The following is a 12,097-nucleotide window of genomic DNA, read 5'->3' on the forward strand; positions in this document are numbered from 1 at the left end:
GTTGTGTAGTTTAGTTTCCAACCCATAAGTCTCTCTCCCTTATTCTCTCTCCTTTCTCTATCAGGGAAGAGAGAGATTAATAGAGAGCGTCTGTTACTTGGTTTAATTGCTGGGCCAGTGTTAAACCGTGACAGACACAAAGTAAGTTTTCTGGTAATTGATCAGGTACTCCAGTGATCAGTTCAAGCATGTATGTTTAAATTTATGAAGTATTCTTCCTACTCAAATGTGTTAAATACCAGAGTAACACAGACACCTCACATTCTCTATAGGTCAAATGAGCATATCAGGAAACTTTCAGTGAAATCCTTTTGACATTAAAACTATTCAACAAATTTAAATTCTTGATGTACAACTTGCTGCAACTATTTGATTCTTAGAAATGTCTCTTAGCTGTAAAAAGGATTCTTACTGATAGAGCAGTTGACTCAAACTACTGTTGTTCTTTAATTACTTCAGTTAATCTGTTGACATCACCAAGGCAAAGTATACTATAGTTTTACTTTAAATTGATTTCATATAATTAAAGGCCAAAACTACAAACCTCTCTTAGGTTCAGTTCCATAATTGCCACACAGCTTGCTTACATAACAGAGTTCAGATTGTCTGGGGGTTTTTGGTGGGCATTTCAGGGTTAAGTGGAATAGATCAGAATTTTCTAGGGGACCTAAAAGTATAGTTTTGAGGGTAATGATATTATTTGTTTTCCTTTAGCAATATCTGCTTTGAATTGCAAATGATTTTTTATGCAGTATTTCTGGTGGGGATATAAATAGTACCTAATGATAGCTACATTTACTAAGATTTGGAGTTCACAGCTGCAGATTTGCTCACTAATACATACTATTCCTTTTCATTTATCCATAGTCCAGCAAGTACTAGACTGGTATTATGGTGCAGGTAGGCTTCTGAAAAAGCTATATTTGAGAAGCTAATCTCTGAGTAAAATAAGCACAGACAAAACCTCATTTGACTTGTGAAATATAAGGACATGCAAAACAAAGGGAGCACAGATAAGGGATGAAAGAGCCAAAATTAATGACAACAAAACTCTGATACCACTGTAGAGACAATTCAAGACCTAGATGGACCAACCCTTAAGCCAAAGGACATTAAAAGACTGAAAATATGGGATTATTTAAAAAGAGGCAGACATATGTCTTCACAATCCAGGTGATGGCTGAACCACTGAGCTGTAAAGTGGTACCTTTCTATCTCTCTGTGTCCCAATCAATTATTTAGTCAAAGTGGAGCAAGGAAAGGAACTCACCCCATGATGCCCTACAGACTCAGAGGAGAGTGTACAGGAGTGCAGGTTCTTGGTACCATTTTTTTGGTATCCACTCCTCTGCTGACTGGAGGACTCCTTCATTCCCCTTTGTTGGGCTGGTAGGGTACTTTGTGGGGTTACATTGCAGGCAGAATTAGGGTCCTGATCTTGGGTTGAAATGACCCTTCTCTTTTGCAGTGGAATTACAACTTTTATTCAATAAAGCCAGGCTGCCTCAGATCTCTCCAAGGGCTTGCTAATAAATCTCCTACTGAAATCAACATCAGAATCAACCACAGTATTTCAAAGGAGATGAGCTTTGGAGAAAGCACTCATGGAAAAATAGCTTGTTTTCAGATTTTCAGAACCACAACAAACTAAAAAAAAAACCCTGCAAATACCCTTATAATGGTTATAACTGCTGGGATTGGTGCTTGCTGGGATTCAAAGGTGCCTGGGGCAGCCCTTTTATACAACACTTGCAAGTCTCCATCTTTGCTGAGCATGAGCAATGAACGTATAATTGCAAATCCAGTTTTGTGGTTTGCACTGCTCATGTTTGTGAACACAGCAGTGAAAAGACCTTATCACTCTTTACAATTACCTTAAAGGAGGGAGATGGGTGCTGGTCTCTTCTCTCAAGTGAACAATGATAGGACTAGAGGAAATGGCCTGAAGGTGTACAAGGGGGGTTTAGACTAGATTTGAGGGAGAATCTCTTTACTGAGAGAGTAGTTAGGCATTGGAATGAGCTGCTCAGGGAGGTGGTGAGTCACCATCCCTGGAAGTATTTAAAACCATGTAGATGATGCAGTTCAAAACGCTCTAGTGGGTGATAGATATTGTTATATGTATTTTGCTTGGGGAGAGGGGGAGCTGTTGGCAATTGGAAGCAGTGGTCTTAGAGCTCTTCCTCAACTGTGACAGACCTGTAGTTCTGGGGCAGAGTGAAGCATTGGAATAATTTGCCCAGGATGTGGTGGAGTCGCTGTCCCTGGGGGTATTAAACGGGTAGATGTGCCACTTGGGAGATGATGTAGTGGTTAAGGTGCTGTAGAACTTGACAGCTGACTCAGTATACTATCTTCAACCATGCTGATTCTGGTTCTGTGATTTCTCTTTCGCACTCCCACAGGAAAGGGGAACGTGGACATTTAAATACTTTTGTTGGCATTCCAGCTGTTGATACTGCAGTCTCCTGAGCCTGAAAACAAGTGGAACTGTCTGTAAGACACAAAGCGAGACCGGGGGAAACACCCGTGAGGGAGGTGCTGGCAGGCAAAACCCTGAGGTCGACCCGACCCTTCCAAGCGCCGCGTCCCGCCGCCGCCTCAGGCGGAATTCCCAGGTGGGGACCCCACGGGACGAGCCCGCCGCTTCTCCAGAGGCTGGCGACTCCTCTCAACACCAACGGTTAAAGCCCGAGAAAACGCGGAACGCAACACAAAAAACTACGATCCTCCCAGGGAAATATCCTTTACGTGGCGCCAGACACCGCGGGCGCCTGTGAAGGGTTTTTCCTTCAAGAGGCGAGTGGGCGGGCGGAACCTTTACTCGCAGAGCTGGAGTAGGGACGCAGGCTGAACGACTCGTGCCTGCCGGCGGAGGCGGAGCGGCGGCCTCACCGCCTGACTCCCTGGAACCGGGCCGCCCGGTACCGGGACGGTGAAGAGGAGGACGCGACCCAAGCGGCACCGAGACCCCGGGCGGGGCGGGGCGGGGGCTCCTCCGCCTCCCTCAGGTCGCGTCCCGCAGCGTCCCCTGGCGGCGCAGAGCGGGCGGCGCATAAGGCGCCATCAGGGTCTCGGTACTCGGCCGTTGCTGCCTGTCCCTGCCCGGGCCCTGCCGGGAGTTGTGGCAGGCAGCGCCAGCCGCGCCGCCGCCGTCAGCCCCCACCGCGCATGCGCCGTCGCCGCATTCCTTCCCCGGGCTTCCCCTGCGTGGCCCGTCCCGGCGGAGCCGGGTGGGATCCGCTGCCCGCGCTGCCCGCCGCTGCCCTTCTCCTGCGGGGCGGGACGGGGAGGGGAGGGGCGAGCGGTCGCCCCTGGGGGGCTGAGGTGGGAGGTGTGGGCTGAGGGAGGCCGAGGGGGCGCGGGCGCTGCCCGGCCCGGGGTGTGCAAGGGGAGGGGGCGGCAGCAGCGGCAGCCATGTCGGGCGGCGGGCGGCGGTTCCTGCGGGCCGGGCTCCGCGGCTTGGCGGCGGGGGAGCCGTCGGCTCGTCCTCGGCCGGGGCGGCGGGGTGTCCATGTTCCGCTGGCTGGAGGTGCTGGAGAAGGAGTTCGACAAGCCTTCGTGGACGTGACCTGCTGCTGGGAGAGATCGACCCTGACCAGGCGACATCACCTATGAGGGGCGGCAGAAGATGACGAGCCTCAGCTCCTGCCTCGCCCAGCTCTGCACAAGGCGCAGACCGTCCTCCCAGATCAACCATAAACTGGAGGTGAGGGGGGATGAGGAGGTCCCCGGGGCCTCCGGGGCGGGGGTGGGGCTTCCCTTCCTCAGTCGGGGTCGGGCCGGCCTGGGCGGTGCGCATCCCCGGAGCCCCCCGCACCCGGGGAGGTGTCGGGGTGGCCTGTGGGGTCCCTGCCCAGCCCGCCGAGGCAGCCCCGGCCGGGCCCTGCGGCTGCTGGGTGAAGCAGCTGGGGAGGATTAACCTGGTTCCGCGTTTTGGGAAGCTGTGTCCGGCCCCGTGGGATTCCGTCCTGGCTGTGCCGGTCCTCTGGTTTTGGGTTATTAAAGCGTGGGCATGAAGCGGTGCGTGCCAAAAAAAGTTGTCTTTGATGTGGAGAGCAGCAGTCTTGAGCAACAGATGCTGCTGACTGGCCTCCTGTTTGCATTAGTCTCTGGTGACTTTGGAAAGGCTTTAAAAAGGGGGGAAGACACAGGATCAGGATGCTTTAAAGCTTACAGTCAGTCATCAAAGATGAGGACGTTATTCCTGCTTTCAAGTAAGGGAAACGGAAAAATGGATTGGGATGATGGACTTTCACCAGGTCTCGTGTCCCTTAATACTGCAAGGCGGGTCAAATAGCTCTCTGACAGACGTACGTCAGAGAATTAATATTGGAGAGGGCACATGCTGTGAGAAGAGATCTGTCCTTACTGCCTGGAAAGTTTTCTTCCTGCCTAATCCAGAATTTCAGTCAGGGTGAGAAGAAAGAAGCAAAACAGCTGGAAACAAGTGGTGGTGCTGATGCTGCTTAAGAGGCAGGGCTGTGGGTCCTGTGAGTTGAGTGAGAACTAGAGCACTCTGGAAGGAGCTTCTGGGTAACATTAGTCTTTTGATAACTGGAGTCCCATCTGAGTTGTCTTTGGTTTAGTAGGTGGTGTCATTTGTTGTCTTCTTAACTTGTGTGGATGTTAACTGCTCTCTTGTCATTCTTTTGCATATTAGAAAGCTGTTGATGTACTTCCCTAGATTACCTTTTCCTTTGGGCTAAAACCCTCCAAATTCTTCAGTATCTCATGCAGGCCATGCTTTTTAGAATTTTATTGCTTGTTCTACTACCTTCTAAATAAATGGGAGTAATGGGGAAAATTATTAGAAAATGAAAGTATGTGCTTTCTAAGAGTTTCAATAGACAAGTAAAACCACAGAATTAAATCCGTTCAGTCCTTTGTGTTACACTTATAATAAAGGTATTTAAGGCACTCCAAACAATAACCTGCTCTTCTGAACGTCTGTCATACAGTAGGAAGTAAAGTAAGTAAATTTGCTTCAATTTTAATCCAGTTTTCTTCCTGGTATGAAGATACTGTTATACAAAACAATCCTTAGAGTTTAACAGGGGAACAGGATACTTCCGAGTAGAACAAAGACCTTATTACACTAGGAGCTGCTTTAATTCTGCAGTCTTCAGTTTCACCAGAATACTTACTTAGTGATGGTTTATGGTATTCTTTGTGTTTATGTTCCTATGCTGTCATACCACATTTTAGTGTTGGGTTTGTAGTTGTACGTTCAAGCTATACAGTATGCTTAATTTTTACAGCACAGTAGAAGTGACATGAGTTTTATAGTAGACAAACGGTGCTTATGGCACATTACACAGGATGGTGGGTGTTGTGTACAGACTTGTAAAAGCAGATGCATTTTCGGGTTATTTTAAAAGAATGAGACAATGCTTGGTAAATATTTATTTGAAAAGTTGTTTCAAGCTTAAGTAGTTTGAAAGGAAATGGCAAAAACTTAGATCCTGAAAGGAGTTTTGGTATCTAATTAAAAGTTGTTCAGGGGCGCCTAAAGAACTGACAGCGTGTGCCCCTAGATTCAAATGAGTTGAAGAGCAAAAGAGCTCAGTTAGTAGCTGTAATAGCATAATTGTGTATGCCTAAGCATGTGAAGTAATTGATAAAAATGATACTCGGAGTCCAGAGGGAGTTAATATGGAAAATTTTTTATTTTGTGGAAATATTGTTATTATGGATATGTATTAGGCCTCATTCCTAAAAGGGTGTTTTTCTTTCCAGTGGGGCCTGTTATACTAATTGTCTTGAAGGTGTTAATTTTAGGAGCTTGTTTATTATAAGAGTCATAAGCTTGAACTGGAAACTGCCATTAACCTTTCAAAAGGATAGAGCTGTTTCTGTTAAGGAATAAGTGTTCTTGTGGTTGGTTTAAGCAGATGTTTAGTCAAAAAGCCTCAGTGTCCAAAATGCAGGATACAGTTACATGTTTTCCAAAGAAGTCACTTGACATTAATACTTCCATATTAATTGGGTGCCTTGACATTTTTTTCCTTAATAATGCCAAGTTACTGTATTGCATGTAACTTTTAAAACATTACAGTAATTTCTCCTAGTGTGACAGTCATAACTTTATAGTGCTTGTACGTTTTAATTCAAAGCTTTCATCACATTCATAAAAATTCAAGTTTACTTATGTACAAACATTTATTCAAGCCAGTAAGTTACATCCTTCTTCAGAACTATGCCTCTGTTTGGAGCAAAATAATACTTTGACTAAATATGTCAGTGACTGGTAAAAAGTTAAACTTTACTCCTAAGCTGCATTTGATTGCTGTTGTCCTACTGAATGTTTGATATTATAATCCTAAAGGAAAATTCAAATTAATAAAGTGGTTTGGGTTTGGGGAGAGACCTTAAAGATCATTCCAATCTGACCCCTCAATGCCATGGGCAGGGAACCTCCTGCTAGACCAGGTTGCTCAGAGCCCCATCCAGCCTGGCCTTCGAGCACTTTCCAGGGAGGGGGCATAACGCAGCCTCCCTGGATGACTTGTTTTCAGTGTCTTACCACCCTCGTTGTAAAACATTTTTTTTCTCAACCAACCATTTTGTTTTGCTTTAAACTCTGTTCCCCCCTTGTCCTTTGCAACATGCCCTTGTAAAGTCCCTCCCCAACTTTCCTGTTGGCTCCCTTAGGTGCTGGAAGGCCACTATAAGATCTCCCTGGAGCCTTCTCTTCTTCAGCTGAACAACCCCAAGCCCTCATCCTGTCTTTACAGAAAAGGTGTCCCGGCCTGTTGATTATCCTCCTGGCCCTACTCTGGGACATGATTCAGCAGCTCCATGTATTGTTGACTGCCTGTTCCATTTCCTTGGCTGGAATTGTCATGTCTTACTATAGTATTACAGACAAGAATAAAGAGATGTTGATTAATCAACTTTATCAGACTAATGCGTATTTTCTGGTTGCTACAGTTGTGACTGATACAGAGGCACAGCTAAGGTGCTTTGGTGGATGGAAGCTCTTGCAGTAGGACTCCACAAAATATGCTCGGGCATCATTAGTGTATAGATACTTCAGAATAGCGAACGATGGATTCCGGGAAGATGGTAGTTTCCAAAGAGGGAATTATATGTTGCCAGTCCTGGGGTAAATTGTTTTTAGAAGGAACCACTGTGCATAGATTCTACACAGTGGATCTGTGCAGGTAAATTTACTTGTGCTTAAGGGTGGTGAAAAGCTATAAACATAGTAGTGTGCTAATAACATTTGCAGTCCTCAATTAAACTAATTACACACAAGGGGAGGAGGACTTGTTTTCATATTTTCCTGCTGGCCACAATGGGACAGAATTGAATTAAGTAGGTTATTCCAGAGGAAAAAAATGTATTAGGTGATAGAAGCTACTGCCTTTTGTGCAGTCAGCTTCACTTTAGTATCAATAAATAAAGGAGTGTATCTTGATGGAGGATGGTAAAGGCCTCTGACTGTTAGAACAAAAGGAGGTGACAGCCATTTTAGAGGAGATTTTTGTGACGCTTTTTCTCCTGGAAAGTATTACAAATCAGCAGATCTAGGCTTGCAGTCAGTACATGAGATTTCAGTAGATTTCTAATTGAGAGAAAGTTAATAGGATTTGGTTTTCCTGTTCCATAATTACTCAGGGTGAAAAAAATATATGATGCAGACTGTGTCATTTTGTAAATGTCCATTAAAAAAAAGAAAAAAAAAGTTGTGTATAGTGCAATTTTGTAAAATAAGCTATTGTGACAGAGAAAACTGAGCTTGACTTCAACTCTGGCACCTTGGCTGCCAGTTTGATTCTGTAATTTTAAATGAACAAGCTAGAAAGGAATGTCTGGTAGAGCACACCCAGTGTCTTGGCAATTGTGTTAAGCCAACATACATGCTTAAGTTAAGGAAGACATTTAAGCTTTCGTCTAAGAAGTTTATCTCTAAGGAAGTTAATCTCCTGTGCAGGTTTATGTCCTTGATGAACCTAGAATCAAGTTATCTGTTTTAGAGGAACTTGTTCCTATAAGGTGAATTCCTCTGTAAGTTAATTTGTTACTGTATCAGTTCAAGCATATGTAAAGTTTATATGTAGGTAATCTGCTTATGCAGCACGCTGTGAAATTTTCGTTCTGCTTGCTGTTTAACAGTAATTTTTAAACCAAGGGAGGACTGTACATCTTCCTTTTTGAGGGTCTGTTAGGGTTTTTCCCTTCCCTCTGTTACCTTGGAGTGATCAGTGCACTATTGAAGACCAAAGTATTTCTTCATCCCATTATAGATACTTTTATAAAACTGAGAACACAGTTGGTATCAATTCGTAAGACAAGTTAGTTGTTTAATTTTTTCAAAATATTCATATAAATTTATATTATTTACTGGGATTGTATTTTATTATTACACTTGAACTAAGGATATATTTTCTCTTTTGGAACATATACCTGCTGATACTAGGTAGAGTGTGGGCTTTTGGAAAACGAGTTGATTGAGTTTTATCCAGCTAATTTTATATCCCTGAAATGTGAAGAGTTTTCAGATGTTTGGGAAGCTGAGGAACATGTTTGGCATATGTTTTGCAGTTCCCTATATACTAAATTGTCCTTAGTTTGATACATGTAACTTTTCTAACAGTAATACGCTCTTTTTTAAGGGTCACCTATATTAATTCGCATTTATTAGAAGCCCTGGATTTCTCTACAAGTTTAACTAGCTTACTTTAGTTTCAGTCAATGTGTAGTAAACTTTTTCTTTTCTCTGTCTCAGTTGTGAGCTGCCAGAAAATAGTAATAGGAACAATTATTTTAATTTATATTTACTTAGTTTTATTTAGTCAGTTATTTGCAGAGGTAGTGTGGCTTTTCAAAATAATGGCAATAGTAAAACTACTTCTGAACCCAAAGTTCTGTGTCTTAATAAACAGCTAGAAAGCCTGGGAAACCTTGAAAAAATATATTTGTGGGGCAGACAGGAAATTTTGGCTCTGCAGCAAAGTGTACAAGCCCATGATTTCAAAAAACCCCAAACCTGTGGCTTCTGTAAGTGTGTCTGACCTGCATCATAAGACAGTGGCAGGAAACAATAGGTAAAGCAAAGAGAAAACAGTAAATATGTCTCTGCAGCAACAGGTATTTTATGATAGAGAGGGAAGCAAGATCTAGTGTCCTGAATATAAATGTTGGTTGATGTATCCCTTTTTATACGAACAGGAATAAATTTTTAAATGCTTTGTATGTATTAATGTTAATTATTTTAATTTATGAGACAAAAAGTGTGCAAGTAATGATAAATACAGAACTATTCAGCAGAGAAGAAACAAATACGAATGCTGTTTTGCATCCTTTTAGTTTTTTGACCAATCTCCTAAATTTTTGTCAAGAATAGAATCTGAATCTGAGAAGTAGAGCAATTAGTTTTAGGTGTGTCTTGTACTTGTATTCTTTTGAACATCAAAGCCAGACTAAGTAATTACAAGTTCATTCATACATGTGATGTTCATATACTTGCTTTTCTTTTTTTTTTTTTTTTTTTTTTTACCACAGACATAGCATCACTGTTGTGTGGTTCGCTTAAGGAGTCAGTAAACCATAGAAATTTGTCACATTCTTATAAGCCACATCATAAAAGATTTTTTTGTTATTTAGAGCTTTAACTAAACTAAAAACTAAATTACATGTATCCTTTTTAGGATCTAAGTCCAGCCTTTTAAAGTTAATTCTTGAACCAGGCTAATCCAAGTGGTTGTTTTTGTTTGTTGTTGAAATTGGGGTCTTTAATCAACAGCAGTTGTGGTTCACAAGTGTATAATTTATACGGAAACTTGCATTTTGTACATCTCTATAGAATCATAGAATCGTCTGGGTTGGAAAGGACCTCTGAGATCCTCAAGTCCAACCCTTGATCCACTACCACTATGGTTACCAGACCATGGCACTGAGTGCCACATCAGTCTCTTCTTAAAAACCTCCAGAGACAGAGAATCCACCACCTCCCTGGGCAGCCCATTCCAATGCCTGATCACCCTCTCTGTAAAGAATTTCTTCTAATATCCAACCTAAACCTCCCCTGGCAGAGCTTAATTCCATGTCCTCTTGTGTTACTGATAGCTGCCTGGGAGAAGAGACCAAACCCCCCTGGGCTACCCCCTTCTTTCAGGGAGCTGTAGAGAGTGATGAGGTCTCCCCTGAGCCTCCTCTTCTCCAGGCTGAACACCCCCAGCTCCCTCAGCCCTTCCTCACAGGACTTGTGCTGGAGTCCCTTTACCAGCTAGTTGCCCTCTGGACCAGCTGCAGGACCTCATATCTATTTTGTTTAGCTGCTTGCAAGGAGCACAGTGAGATCAGTACGGTTCTGATCTGTGTCATGTTTCTTGTTAAAACCAATCCATTAAAGGTGAATGGTGTTTGGGAATTTGGAACAAATGCTGTTGAATAGTAGGAGGGAATCAAATAGTCAAGGACTGAGGAAGAGTGGAGTGTGCTTGTCTTTTGGGAGACCTGTAGTCAAAGTGGTGAAGTGACAGTGGTGAGATAATGGGGACAGAATCCTTTCTAAAGCCATTAGAGAAACGAGAAGAGGTTTGGATGTCATATCGGAGAGCTGATGTCAAGAGTTAGGTGGGGTCCCCATGAAAGCTTATTAGTATTATGGGCTTTTGCGTGGTTCATAGACTTCGTGTATGCAGGGCACTTGCTGATCAACATCACTGAGTATCTGGTTGTCTATGGAGTACATTAGGCTTCAGGCTGTAGGAGCTACAGCTGTCATGTCCTTAAAAGTTTCCTGCCCTGCAGTTGTGTAATGGTATGGAGAACACTTAGAATAATGGGTTTCATTGTTTGTAAAGTGTAAATCAGATGGGGTTTTTTTTAACCTCCTTTTGCCTTTAAGCAACATTCTGTCCTAGAGAAATGTCCCCAAAGGTAATGTTAAGCAAATATGTTAGAGTGGTATCTTGGTATTTATATTGTTTTTGTGCACGTGTTGGGGCAGAAGCCACAAGAGTAACTGCAGTACTGTAGTGTGCTCTGCTGTTCTATCATCCTAGTTCCTTTGGCCTTTAAATCAGAAGATTAATACTCCTGATCAGGACTGAATATTTAAATATATAAAGACATATATTGGTAAACATTCTGGAGTCTGGCATAAATTACATGTGGACATGGTGCTGAAGAAGTAAAATCATCTCGTACACTTTGCTGATTTTGGTTTGATTCTGTAGTAAGATTCACCTGTCTTGTAAAATTAGCTATTAAAAATATATATATCAGAGGTGTTTTATGGGTAACAGAATCAATGGAGCTTGTGAAATCTCGCTTCCTACTGATGTGTGGGGAGCACTTTTGTCCTCAAATAAATACCAAGCACTTTCTCAAGTCACTCAAATGTAGTGGAACAAAGCAGTCAGACGCCTCTGATTACCGAGAAGTGGGTGTGAGCCGGTATCAAATCCACCTGTGCCCAATCAGGGCAGGCCCCCTATTGAGCATGTGCAAGACCAGGGGGCCAATAAAAGGTGAAACTCACGCCCACAGACTAGCTCACTCTTGGGTTAGACGAGAGAGACTGGTAGCTCTCAGAGCACTGTATTACCTTCATTGCGCCACCAGCGCTCATCGCCTTCAAGGTGAGGCTCTCGTGGTGCAGCTGGTTAAGACCCAGTACTGCAATGCTGAAGGCCCCGGGTTCGAGACTCCACAGAGAGCCTCACCCTAGAGGCAATGAGCACTGGTGGCGCAATGAAGGTAATACAGTGCTCTGAGAGCTACCAGTCTCTCTCGTCTAACCCAAGAGTGAGCTAGTCTGTGGGCGTGAGTTTCACCTTTTATTGGCCCCCTGGTCTTGCACATGCTCAATAGGGGGCCTGCCCTGATTGGGCACAGGTGGATTTGATACCGGCTCACACCCACTTCTCGGTAATCAGAGGCGTCTGACTGCTTTGTTCCACTACACTCAAACCTTCTGATTCTGGCACACCCAGTTCTCTCCTGTTTTCTCTGCATTTCCATGCCATAGCATCCTTAGCCTCTTCACCTAGCTATGATTTTGGTTAGTTGACTGGGCAAGAGGCAGCAGCGCAGTCACTGTCTTAGCACTGTGTGTGTGGTCCTGAGCCACCAGGCTGTTTGC

General features: G+C 43.7%; 1 protein-coding gene across 1 annotated transcript in view; it reads left to right on the forward strand.

Annotated features, from left to right (window-relative positions):
- Positions 1-2,285: 2,285 nt before the first annotated feature.
- Positions 2,286-12,097, forward strand: part of GOPC (golgi associated PDZ and coiled-coil motif containing) — a 28,925-nt gene continuing 19,113 nt past the window's right edge. The window contains 4 exon segments of the mRNA XM_030447553.1: positions 2,286-2,318; positions 2,942-3,555; positions 3,557-3,600; positions 3,603-3,709. Coding sequence (XP_030303413.1) covers positions 2,286-2,318; positions 2,942-3,555; positions 3,557-3,600; positions 3,603-3,709 — 798 coding nt within the window.

The sequence above is a fragment of the Calypte anna genome, chromosome 3, assembly GCF_003957555.1.
Source record: "Calypte anna isolate BGI_N300 chromosome 3, bCalAnn1_v1.p, whole genome shotgun sequence".
NCBI lineage: Eukaryota > Metazoa > Chordata > Aves > Apodiformes > Trochilidae > Calypte > Calypte anna.